Consider the following 14,044-nt stretch of genomic DNA (forward strand, 5'->3'; position numbering starts at 1 on the left):
ACTCCTGTTAGAGATAAGCAGACAGGGAGTATGGAAAAGCAGCTTCACAGAACTCCCAGAAGGAGGCAGCAACTGGTAACCAGTGATACATGCTTTCCTACCCCACCCTTCCTCCCACGTGCTCAGCCTCCACCACTTCCCAGCAGGCTGTGGTCTCTGGGCTGGGAGGCACCACTTGGTGCCACTTGGATTCATTCTGCTCACACCTTCAGTGCCATTTCTTTGCTGCTGGTATTGGTTTTGTCAGCTTCCTTTGGTTTCTTCCCTGTAGCTCACCTCCCCCGCCTCCTTTCTCGCAAACATTTGGCTCCATATGCCACCTTTGCTTCTTCTTGACAGGATGTGAATCACTTCTTGGCTGGGGAACTGCTTCCCCAGAGCAGTGGTCACCATGCTGTTGGGATCCCCGGGGCCTTTTTACTTTATTTTTCCTTTTTGTTTATCTTCATTTCTAGGTTTCTCATCTCTCTCTACTTACCTTCTTTTCCTGTGTTCTGAATACCTGGTACTATGTGCTATCTCTGCCCCTTCTAGCTGGGCTGGGAGCCATCTCCCTGGTCTGCATATCTGCCTCAGTGGGAACACTGGGAGCTTTTATTTTTCTTCTTTTTACTTTTTGTTTTTCTTCATTTTTCAGTTTCTCATCTCTCTACTTACGTTTTTTCCTATCTCTTGAATACCTGGCACTGTGTGCCATCTACGTCCCTTCTAGCAGGACTGTACAGCTTGAGAACCACTTCCCCCACCTTTGCAGTTGCACCAGTGGGGTCCCTGAGGATATTTCTTTTTATTTTCTTTAGACTTATTATTATTTTTTCTCTTTTTTCACTATTGTTTTTCTTCATTTCTCAGTTTCTCATTTCTCTCTACTTTCCTTCTTTTCCTGTCTTGTGAAAACCTGGTGCTGTGTACCATTTCTGCCATTTCTCAGGACTAGGATCCATTTCTCCAGTTGCCAGTGGGATCCCTGGGGGCATTTTTATTTTGTTTTCTCTTTTTTTCCTTTTGTTTTTTTCATTTCTAAGTTTCTCATCTCTCTCTATTTTCCTTCTTTCCCTGTCCTCTGAATACCTGGAATTGTGTGCCATCTCTACCCCTTTTAGATAGGACGTGTACCAAGGCCTGGGAGCCAAATCCCTGGTCGCCAGTGGGGTCCCTGGGGAAATTGTTTTTTCTTTTTTCATTTTCTTTAATTATTTTTTCTCTTTTCCTTTTTGTTTTTCTTCATTTCTCAGTTTCTTATCTCTCTACTTCAACAGCAGACTTCCTCAGAACTGTTTCTTGTTTGGTTTTATTTGGCTGCTATTTCTTTTCTCTTCTTTTCCATAGACATCTTAGCTTCAGATATCACAACCTCTCAACTCCCTCCTGCCAATCTGTACTGTGTACTGAACATTGCACCCCCAAAAAGCACAGGCATGGCCTACCAGAACCTGTGTTGCACTGATCCTTGGCCTACCCTGTTGGCCCCAGTATGTGCCACAAACAACCCATCCCAGCCCCTTCTCTTCAGATGGACCTGCCTGGCTGCAACATAGGTGAGCGACTGGCCCTCACCATTGAACAAGGAGGTGAAAAGTATCATGCCCACAGACAAGCAAACAACAAAGAATGAGCAGCTCACCTGCTCAGACATAGCAAAATAAAACAAAAACAAGGACAAAACAAACAAATTGACAGTCAATAAATGAAGGCAATAACTACTGAATGTTCCAAAGACAGCAGACTATATCAAAACATTTAATAAAAAAAAGGACTAGATAGTTACAATAGACATCCAAAATAAAAACCAGATGACTTTTCAGTAGAAAAAAAGGCACTGGAAGTACCTGATGGGAATTCAAATCTCTAATATTCTGAGCTATCCAAGAGTTGAAGCAAAAACAAACAAAATGAGGAATAAATACACAAATTCATGGAGAAGGTAGACAACATCATGGAAAACACAGGCAAAATAATGAAATAATCCAGAAAAACTATGCAAGAATAAAATGCCAAAATAAATGTACAACTAAAAATCAATCAAAAACAACAATTAGGAATCCAAAGGATAAACAACAAGATTTCAGAAATGGACAGTGTCATAGAAGCTCTGAGGAGCAGATTTGAAACAATGGAAGGGAGAATCAGTGAAATTAAATAGTTGGATACCACTCTGAGGAAAAATCAGAAAAAAAAAAGAATGAAGAAAACTGAAAAAAATCTGAGAATTATGTGGGACACAATCAAAAGCAAAAATTTGTGAGTGATCACAGTTCCAGAATAGGGGAACAAAACAGAAAACACAGAGAGGATCATTGAAGAACTGCTGACAGAAAACTTCCCTAAAATCATGAAAGATAAAAAGCTGACCATTAAGAAGCTAAACAAATCCCATGTAAGAAAGACCCCAAGAGAAAAACGGCAAGGCCTATGATAATCACACTTGCTAAAAACAAAGACAAAGAAAGACTCCTGAAAGCAACTCAAGAAAAAGGGAAAAGCCACACACAGAGAGGGAACAATAAGACTAAGCTCTCATTACTCTACAGAAATCAAGCAAGCAAGAAGACAAATGATGACATATACAAAACCTTGAAAGAAAAAAAAATTCCAACTAATAATAATACATCCTACAAAACTCTCGATCAAATATGATGGTGAAATTAGTACATTTCCAGATAAACAGAGAACAAAGGAATATATAAAAACCAGACCAAAATTACAAGATGTAGTAAAGGGAGTCTGTCAGTCTAAGAACAAATAACATCTGACCACAGCCTGAATCTAGGGTACAAGATCTCATCACAGGGATACCAACCTAGGAAATGAACTATCAAAACTAAAAGATTTACAACAGTGAATCAGAGAGGTTAGTCTGCAAATGACAACAACTTCAGAAAAATAAAAGACAGAATAAATGGTGGAGAGGAAGGCAAGGTGGTACCAAGTAGTAAAAAGCTGGTTAAAACTTAGGAAGACAAGGATAAATTTCAAGGTAACCACAAGAAAGTTAAAACAACAACAACAACAAAAAAAAACTACCAATCAAAATAAAGAAGAATAACATAAAGTCTGAGTACAAACAATTTACAAAAACAAAAGAAATGAAAAAAAAAAAAATCCAGAAACAAAAGGGATTCAACACAGGGGAGGAAGAAGAACAAAGAAAATGTCAGCACCACAAAATAAGCATGAAAAAAATGACAGCAATAAACTCACACCTATCAATAATTACACTGAACATAAATGGCCTAAATACATCCAAAAGAGACAGAGAGTGAGAAAGTGGATTAAAAAAAAAAAAAAAAAAAACCAGAATCCATGAGGTTTTTTGGTTTTTACAAAAGGACACACCTTAGAAACAAAAATGTAAATTTATTAAAAATCAAAAGATGAAATAAAAATATAATAAGCAGCAACCAAAAAAGAGAAGGAATGGCAACACTAATCTCAGATGAAATGGACTTTAAAACAAAATCCACCATAAAAGACAATGAAGAGCACTCTATAGTGATTAAAGGGACTGTCTATCATGAAGACATAACAATAACAAACATCTATGCACCCAATGACAGGGGTTCAAAAATCATTAAAAAACTCTAACAGGAGAAAAAAGAGAGATTGACAGTTCCACAATAATAGCAAGAGATTCAACAAACCTCTCTCAGTAAAGGATAAAATATCTAGAAAGAAACTCGACAAAGATACAGAAGATCTAAAGGTCACAATCAGAGAATTTGAACCCAGAGTCATATATTGAACACTCCACCCAAAAACCGTAAAGTATGCATTCTTTTCCAACACACGTGGAACTGTTGCCAGAATAGACCACATCTTAGGCCACAAAGTAAAGTTAACAAAATCCAAAACACTGAGATAATACAAAGTATCTTCCCTGAGCACAACACCATCAAAGTAGAAATTAACAACGGGAAGAACAAGGAAAAAAAAAAAATCAATTACATGGAAACCAAATAACACCCTGCTTAAAAACCACCGGGTAAAAGAAGAAATCAAAGATGGAATAAAAAATTTCCTAGAATCAAATGAGAATGAAAACACACACCAAAACCTTGGGGTCACAGCAAAGGCAGTGCTCAGAGGTCAATGTATATCAGTAGATACACACATCAAAAAAGAAGAAAGGGACATAATAAAAATATTAGTTACACCACTTGAACAAACAGATAAAGAACTGCAAAAGAAGCCCAAAGCCACCAGAAGAAAGGATATAATAAACATCAGGGCAGAAATAGAGAATTGAAATAGAGAGCTGAAAAACAATAGAAAGAATCAACAAAACCAAAAGTTGGTTCTTTGAAAGTATCAACAAAATCGAAATGCCAGCGGCCAAATTGACAAAATAAAAACAGGAGAGGATGCAAGTACTCCAAATAAGAAATGAAATTGAGGACATTAAAACAGACCAAACTAAAATAATAAAAAATCATAACAGAGTATTATAAAAAATTATACACCAACAAATTTGAAAACCTGGAGGAAATGGACAAATTTCTAGAAGCACATTACCTATTGAAACTAACACAAAATGATATTTAAAATCAGAACCAAACCATAAGAGATCAAAAATGTAACAATAAAAAAAAAAAAAAAAAACTCCCAACAAAAGAAAGCCCTGGCCCAGATTGCTTCACTGGAGAATTCTATCAAACATTCAGAGACGAGCTTAAACCAGTAGTACTCTAACTATATCAGAACATAGAAAAGGAAGTGATACTTCCAAAGTCATTCTATGAAGCTGGCATAACCCTGATACCAAAACCAGGCAAAGACACCACAAAAATAGAAAATTGCAGACCGATATCTCTCATGAATATAGATGCAAAAATTCTCAACAAAATTCTAACCAACAGAATTCAGTGTCAGATCAAAAAGATAATACACCAAGACCGAGTAGGATTCATACCAGGTATGCAAGCGTGGTTCAACAATAGAAAATCAATGAGCATAATTCACCACATAAATAAAAGAATCACATGGTTATCTCAATTGACACAGAAAAGGTACTTGACAAAGCCCAACACCCATTCCTGATTAAAACTCTCAATAAAATAAGTATAGAAGGGAAATTCCTCAACATGATGAAGGGCATCTATATAAAACAAATAGCCAACATCATTCTGAATGGAGAGAGGCTGAAAACCTTCCCCTTGAGAACACAAACAAGACAAGGATGCCTTTTATCACCACTCCTGTTTAACATTTTGCTGGAAGTCCTAGCTAGACCATTAAGGCAAAAAAAAAAAAAAAAGGAAATAAAGGGGATCCAAATTGGCAATAAAGAAGCATAACTTTCCCCTATTTACAGATGATATGCTGCTATACATAAAAAACCCAAGACTCCATGAGAAAACCACTGGAACTAATAGAAATATTTTGCAGAGTACCAGGATACAAGGTAAACATAGAAAAATCAGTTGGATTCTTATGCACAAATAAAGAGAAGGGTGAAAAGGAAATCAGGAAAAAAAAATACCATTTATAATAGCCCCTTAAAAAAAATAAAACACCTAGAAATAAATCTATCCAGGGATGTAAAAGACCAATACAAACAAAACTACAAAACATGAGTTGAAGAAATCAAAAGAGATCTACGTATGTGGAAAAACATTCCATGATCATGGATAGGTAGACTTAACATTGTGAAAATGACAATTCCGTTCAAAGCAATCTGCAAATACAATTCAATCCTGATTCAAATACTAACGACATTCTTTAAAGAGATGGGAAAACTAATCATGTACTTTATATGGAAAGGGAAGGGGCCCCAAAGAAGTAAAGTACTATTGAAGAAGAAGAATAAAGTAGAGGGACTTACGCCACCTGACCTCAGAAACTCCTATACAGCTATGGTAGTCAAAACAGCCGGGTACTGGCACACTGACAGATACATTGACCAATGGAACAGAATTGAGAACCCAGATGTAAATCCATCCACCAATGGTTAACTAATTTTTGACAAGGGCCCAAAGTCCATCAAATGCAGAAAAGACAGTCATTTTAACAAATGGTGCTGGCAAACGTGGATGTCCATCTGCAAAAAAAAAAAGAAATAGGACCCATGCCTCACCTGACATACAAAAACTAATTCAAAATGGATCAAAAGTCTAAATATAAAATGAAAAACTGCAAAGATCGCAGAAGAAAAATTAGGATCAACGCTAGAGGCCCTAATACATGGCAGTAACAGAATACAAAACCATAACTAACAACATGAACTCCAGAAGATAATCTAGATGACTAAGGTCTTCTAAAAACTAAAGACTTATGCTCATCAATAGACTTCACTAAAAGAGAAAAAGAGTACCTACAGACTGGGAAAAAAAATTTGGCTATTACAAATCAGACAAAGGTCTAATCTCTATGATCTACAAGAAATTCCAACACCTGTACAACAAAAAGACAAATAATCCAATTAAAATATGGGCAAAGGAAATGAACAGATACTTTGCCAAAGAAGACATTCAAGTAGCTAACAGACACATGAGGAAATGCTCGCAATCACTAGCCATTAGTGAAATGCAAATCGAAACCACAGTGAGATGCCATCTCACCCTGGGACTACTGGCACAAACCAAGAGAACAGAAAATAGCAAATATTGGAGAGGCTGTGATGTGATTGGAACTCTTAATGCACTGCTGGCGGGAATGCAAAATGGAACAACCATGTTGGAAAACAACATGGCACTACCTTAGAAAGCTAGAAATAGAAATACCATACGATCCAGCAATCCCACTCCTGGAAATATAACCTAGAGAGTTAAGAACTGTCACATGAATAGACATATGCACACCCATGTTCATTGAAGCATTGTTCACAATTACAAAAAGATGGAAACAACCTAGATGTCCATCAATAGATGACTGGGTAAACAAACTATGGTACATACACACAATGGAGTACTATGCAACGGTAAAGGGCAGTGATGAATCTACAAAGCATCTGATGACATGAAGGAGTCTAGAGGGCATTATGCTGAAATGAAATAAGTCAACCACAAAAGGAAAAGCATTCTATGAGACCACTACTATAAAAACTTATGACAAAGTTTGCACACAAAAAGAAACAATCTTTGATGGTTTGGGAGGGGAGGGGTGGAAATTGAAAAAACACTAAATAGATAACAATAAGTGGTAACTTTGTGAAGGGTAAAACAGTACACAGTCCTGGGGAAACAAGCACAGCTTGTACAAGGCAAAATTATGGAAGCTTCATTGACACATCCAGACTCCCAGGGGGACTGAATTAGTAGGCTGAGGGCTGTGAGGACCATGTTCTCGGGAACATCTAGCTCAGTTGGCATAGCATAACATAGTTTATAAAAAATGTTCTACATTTTACTTTCATGAGTGGTGTCTTGGTTGTTAAAACCTGTGAGCGGCCCTCTAAGATACTCCACTGGTCTCACCCTATCCAAAGCAAGAGGAAATGAAAAGAATTAATGACACAAAGGAAGGATTAGTCTGAAAGACTAATGGAAGACAACTGCCATGACCTCCACCAGAATGAGTCCAGTACAACTAGACGGTACCTGGCTACGACCACTGAATGCTCTGACAGGGATCACAGTAGAGGGTCCTGGGGGTCAGAGCTGGAGAAAAATGTAGAATATAATTCTAACTCACAAAAAAAGACCAGACTTACTGGCCTGACAGAGACCGGAGAAACTGAGAATATGGCCAGCAGACACCCTTTTAGCACAGTAATGAAGTCACTTCCGAGGTTCATTCTTTATCCAAGCTTTAGACAGGCCCATAAAACAAAACAAGACTGAAGGGGCACACCAGCCCAGGGGCAGGGACTGGAAGGCAGAAGGGTACAGGAAAGCTGGTAATAGAGAACCCAAGGTATAGAAGGGGGAGTGTTGACATGTTGTGGGGTTGTTACCAATGTCCCCAAACAATATATGTACTGACTGTTTAATAAGAAGCTGGTTTGTTCTGTAAACCTTCATCTAAAGTGCAATGAAAAAAAGAAATTACCTTTCTTCCTGTTCTTAATGCAAGTGTTATAAATACATTTATCGTTTTAAGCTAACAGAGAAATATCAATGTAATACTGTGTTTTGCATTGATTCAAAGATTAATGTGATGGGATATCTTTTATATAATGCAGCTGTATGGATTAAATAACTCTCCCTTTCAGGTCAGCCTTCTGGTATGAAAAATAAGTGTACAGAATGAAAGGATCTATACAAACCCTAAAAGCTTTAGCATTAATTCATAAAAATCTTGTGAATGTAAGTAACTGAAAACTGATAGAATATTGTAAGATCAAAAGGGAAAATCAACAAGGCAAATGTTTCATTTCTATGGCCCTTTTCACTGCAACATTTACCTCTTTGTTTCTCAGGCTGTAAATCAATGGATTTAACATGGGAATCACTAGTGTGTGGAACACAGCAGCCACCTTCTCCTGTTCTACAGAATACTGGGAGCTTGGCTGAATGTAACTAAAGCTCAAGGTACCATAGAATATGGTCACAGCAGTCAGGTGAGAGGTGCAGGTGGAGAAGGCTTTCCGTCTGCCTGATGCTGAGCGGATCCTCAGTAGAGCAACAAGAATGAGCATGTAGGAAATGATCACAATCAACAAGGTGGCCATGGCAATGACTCCAGAGAAGGTTAACAGCAACAACTCATTCAAGGAGGTATCCGAACACGACAGCTTTAGCAGTGAGGGCATATCACAGAAGAAGTGGCTGATGACATTTGGACCACAAAAGAACAGTCTGCCCAAACTTATTGTATGTATTAATGAGCTAACTGTTCCACATGCCCATGACCCAGTGACCAATACTATGCACTTTCTCTTAGACATGGCTAGAGTGTAAAGCAAAGGGTTCACAATGGCCACATAACTGTCATAGGCCATTACCGACAGCAAGAAAACTTCTGTGGTAACGAACACCCCGAAACACAAATGCTGCACCATGCAAGCAGGGAAAGAAATGGTTCCCTTCAAAACCAGAAGGTTTATCAGCATTTGGGGTGCAATTGCAGATGAATAGCAGGCGTCTACAAATGAAAGGCAGCTGAGGAAAAAGTACATGGGCGTGTGGAGCTTGGGAGTGGTGTGGATTAAGAAGATCATGCCCAGATTCCCCACCAAGGTAATGGCATAAATCACCAGGAACAACCCAAAAAGCACAATTTTCATTTCAGCCTGATCTGTCAGTCCCAAAAGAACAAACTCAGTAACAACTGTCAAATTCTCTGCAGCCATGTGCTTGTTTGTTTTCACAAAATCTGCTGGGAAAAAAGATACAGGGGTTATAATTTATCAGGCAAAGATGGTAAACACAGATTAAGATCAAGTGCAGAGAATGACTACATTGGTTTTTGAAATAATAATATGTATTTTTCCCATTCTGAGTTTTGTCACCAATAAAATTAATAGCTGGATTAGATGGTCTCAAATTTTCTTTCCAGAAGTCCCTGAGTGTTGCAAAGGGTTAACCTGCTCACTGCTAACTAAAAGGTTGGTGATTCGAGACCACCCAACAGCACCTTAGAAGAAAGGTCTGGTGATCTATTTTAAAAAAAATCATCCGTTCAAAACCCTAATGAGCACTCTGACACTCTGACACACACGAGGTTGTCATGAGTTGGGGTCGATGTGATGGAAACTGGTTTGGATTTTGTATTAATTTTCTTCCGAGAAAAATTTTAATTATTATTATATTCCATAGAATCCAATGTGCCAAAAAAACAAAAGTGTCTCTCAAAGTTTTAGCCTGACTTTAAAATGTCTATCTCATTGACAGAGTGATGCTAGCACTAAGAAAACCCAGATAGTCATTGAAACTAACGAGAGCATACATAATACATGCAGTTAAATAATTAAATCATCACTCAGTGTACCACGTTTGTTTGTTGTTGTTTTTTTGATATTAAATTATTTAGTAGGAAGTTCCAAAATAATGTTTATTTTTGAAGTTGTATATGGAATTGATACACAAATGCGTTATTATAGACACCACAGTACCACAAACTGAAAGACGAGTGGTGGATTATAGACATCAAAGAGGCCACCATTATGGCAACATAGCTCAGGTATCTATCAAGTGATGACATTTAAAAGTGTCCAGGAATCTAGCTTGTGGAGCCATCAAAGGCTTTTAGTGGCATTGGCTAACTCTGAAACTCATTACACAAAAGTCTGTCCCTCGTTTGCTACCTTTAAAAGTAGCCACCTTTCTGGTGTCTGGGGGATCTTCTTCAAGGCCATGGTAGAGGAACAGCCCTGCAGAGTTATTAACTCTGGGAATGGATTCAGAAACTTGTGACTTTCATGTCAGGACCAGAAGGAATGTCTGCTTTTCATGAGACCACACATAAATTTATAAAACTAAACAGACTAATTGAAAATACAAATATATATACTCACCAATTGATCTTTGGTACTCCTTCGTATTCTTCATCCTATAATAGATATATAAGAATATTTAAGACTTCCTAAAAAAACACCATTTCCCTTATATGGCTGGTTACCTACACCTTATATTCAAAGCTGTCCTTATTAAGAACCAACTCTTTCTCCCTCTCTCTGTCTTTCCCTTATTGTCTATTAGAGTGTAGTTTTAGATGTGAGTAGATAACAAATAGTGATGAATTTAACGTGTCTGTATTTTTATTTTGGAGTCCTTGGGAGGTGCAAACAGAGAACGCATTGGATTGCTAACTTAAAGATTGGAGGCTCAAGTACACCAGAGGTGTCTAGAAGAAAAGCCTGACAATCTATTTCTGAAAAATCAACATTTGAAAATCCTATGGAGTACAGTTCTCTTCTGACATAAAGAGTTGCCATGAGTCAGAGTCAACTGGACTATAACTGCTTTTTTTTAATTTATTTTAATTAAAACCTTTTAATTGATACAACAGGAAGGGGGCTTGAATCCTTTAGACAAGTAGCAAATCATATACTCCACCCAATAACTGGCTTTATTTTGTTGTAAAATTTATTTCACTTTTTAGATTCTGGATATAACTATATTTACTTCTCTAACATTGCTGAGGAGGATTGAAGGAGGCAATTCTAACAAATATTTACTGTTGCACTGAGGTCAAATTAAGCACTTTATTAATTAGATAGTTACATAGTTATATGAATTCTAGCTACCTAGTTGCCTAGATAGAACTGCTCTATACTTTTAGGGTGTGAAATCTTTGGCTTCAGGGTGATTGATATAAAAGTTTGAAAATATTGTATAATCATGCTGTTTTGTATTTTGGAGCATTCCCACAATAATTAAGTACAGTTTATGTAACTACTTTTATTTTTATTAATTAAATGGACATTCCAAATAATTGTTTACTTAATAGCCTTGTTAAGTGAAAGATAACTAAAATACATATCTGTGTTTTTTCATGATTACCCACAGGTCGGTTGGTTTGTTTGTTTTTAGAGACTATCAACAAATTCGACAATTTGGGAGAGTAAGGTCAACAAACAAATATAAGCCTGAATATTGAAGAACTGCATTTTTATAGATTGAATTTCCATCTGTTCTTTCTTCTGCCACTCTTCTAAGAGTATTGACTGAATATTTTTATCAGTGAAAGAGTAAGGCTTGTACATATGAATTTAATTTCAAACTATAATTTAGGAAATAAAATTATTAAAAAATTAGAAATGGACTTATATTAATTACCCAATTATAATACTATATAACTTTGATAGGAAAAGTTGGTGGCAATGATGTAAAAGGTATTAAATAAGAAGATAAGGTGTTGGCTTACGTACTCTTTGATTCCAAAGTCTGATAGAATGCTACATAGTTGAAATTTTCAGTTATCTGAAGAATAATTGCTAAATATAAGAATATTCAAAGAAGTAGGAAGGCAATCAAATAAATAAGTTTAACTTACCAAAGATAGAAGAACGTTTTGGAAACAACTTATTGAGAATGTTCATGTCTATTATCATGGTTTCTTCAAATTTTTTCAGAAAGGGGAAGTGTTTTTTTTTTAATTTTTTTGAGAATCCAAATGTTCAAAGCTTAAGAGTAGAAAGCTGAAGATTATTTTAGACAAGTTTAGGCTTAATTACAAAATGTACAACCTAATTACAACAGTGATTTTACATCTGTAATTATTTCCCCACAGAGGGCAAATTTGAAATAAGGGCCAGACAGGTATATACATGTAACTTTTGTTCTAACGAGGCCAGAGTCCCTGCTAATCAGTTCAGACACTGATTAAACTAATACAACCACAAAAATGAAAATTACCCTTTGGACTGAGTTCTGATTTCTCAAGGGACTTTATCTAGTATCTCCATGGATCTGGTTTCCTCTAAGGTGTGTAATACACCAAATATTACAAAAAGTGGAGGGAATCATGGAGCCAAGGGTAAGAAAATATTAGAAACATCGGTTGTAAATAATTTGTCTGAAAGAAATAGCATTCCATTAAGATGTAATGTGGACTGGGCCTACCTTTGGTAAGGCAGAAATACATAAATGGAATCAGGCTTGATCGTAGCAATTTTCTTCTAATAACTTCTTATAAAGCAACACCCCACCACTCCTACACACACTTCTTTTGATAGCCTAAAGGTGCACTCTATAAATGGCAAAATGGCCACATGCCACGGCTATCAGATATTATATTTATCTTCAATATTATCATTCTTTTTAGAAGTATTGCTTAAGGGACAAATACAAAGTAGACATTGTGTTGGACACTATGAAGATAATGGTTATGAAAAATAAATAAACATACATAGTTGGACTTCCACTTCTAACAAGATGGGAGACTAGATTTAACTAAACTCTTCTCCAAAACGTAAATAAATAGATGATAGATAGATAATCAGACTGACAGATGGATAGATAGATAAATGGGAATACTTGAAATACTGCCTATAAGTGTAAAACACTATAAGATTTATAGATTAACTTATTAAAAACAAAGACTAAATGTCATTGAACTCAAAATGAAGAAAAAGCAAAAACCTGAGGTGAAAACTGACAGTGGTACCATGATTCTCCTAGAAATTTTGTTAAACTTCATGATTGAGCACATGGAGTTCAATATATGCAAAAAGATGCACATCTGGACCACAGCAGTCATAGAAGCTTCATAGACACATCCAAGCACTCTGAGGCACTGAGTTACCGAGGCTGAGAACTGGGACCACTGTCATGGGGGTCATCTAGGTCAACTGACATAACGTAGTTCGTGAAGAGAATGTTCTATATCCAACTTTGGTGAGTAGCGTCTGAGGTATCGAAAGCCTGTGAGCAGCCATCTAAGATACGTAACGGAGGTCCAGAGGACTAATGGACCACATGAGCCACAGCCTCCACCAGCCTGAGCCTAGAAGATCCAGATGGTGCCTGGTGCCTGGCTACTACCAAGGAAGGGCTCTGACAGAGATCACAACAGAAGGTCCCTGACAGAGCAGGAGAAAACGGAGAGCAAAATTCAAATTCATACACATACACAAAAACAAACAAAAAACAGATGTACTGGTCTGAGACTGGAGGAACACCCAAGACTATGCCTCCCAGCACCCTTTTCACTCAGAACTGAAAACGCTCCTGTATGTAGCTCACCTTTCAGCCAAAGGTTAAATAGGTCTATAAAACAAATGATAAGACACCTGGGGAACATGCTTCTTAGTTCAGTCATATATAAAACCAAAAAGGGCAACACCTTCCCAAAAACAAAGACAAGAAGGCAGGAAGGGAGAGGGAAAACACATGGATAGAAACTAGGAACCCAGGATGGGGAAGGGGAGAGTGTTGATACATCACAGGAATTGCAACCAGTGTCAGAATTGCTGAATGAGGAACTAATTTTCTCTAAAAACTTTCACCTAAAGCACAATTTAAAAAAAAAGAAAAAGACGTTAAGACTTTGGCACCACAAAAAAATAAGAAATCTCATTGTAACCCACATGTAAGTGTGTTACCTCTGAAAACATGACATTCTCTTTTCAAATGCTAGCTAAATAAAACTGCTTATAAGCAAAACTTTTCAGTGAGCTTGCCGATCATAACATGGCGCCTTGTTAGGGCAAAGAGCCGCCTCT

General features: G+C 37.0%; 1 protein-coding gene across 1 annotated transcript; it reads right to left on the reverse strand.

Moving 5' to 3' along the window:
- Nucleotides 1-8,212: 8,212 nt before the first annotated feature.
- On the reverse strand, nt 8,213-10,379 carry LOC135231912 (olfactory receptor 5J3-like). Its single transcript, XM_064289126.1, has one exon. The coding sequence runs from the start codon at nt 9,227-9,229 to the stop codon at nt 8,291-8,293; it is 939 nt and encodes a 312-aa protein (XP_064145196.1). The 5' UTR covers nt 9,230-10,379; the 3' UTR covers nt 8,213-8,290.
- Nucleotides 10,380-14,044: the final 3,665 nt, after the last annotated feature.

The sequence above is a fragment of the Loxodonta africana genome, chromosome 7 (genome assembly GCF_030014295.1).
Source record: "Loxodonta africana isolate mLoxAfr1 chromosome 7, mLoxAfr1.hap2, whole genome shotgun sequence".
NCBI classification, from domain to species: domain Eukaryota; kingdom Metazoa; phylum Chordata; class Mammalia; order Proboscidea; family Elephantidae; genus Loxodonta; species Loxodonta africana.

Excerpts from the sequence above, each read along its gene's own strand:
- LOC135231912 (XM_064289126.1), bottom strand. The coding sequence starts at position 9,229 with ATGGCTGCAGAGAATTTGACAGTTGTTACTGAGTTTGTTCTTTTGGGA.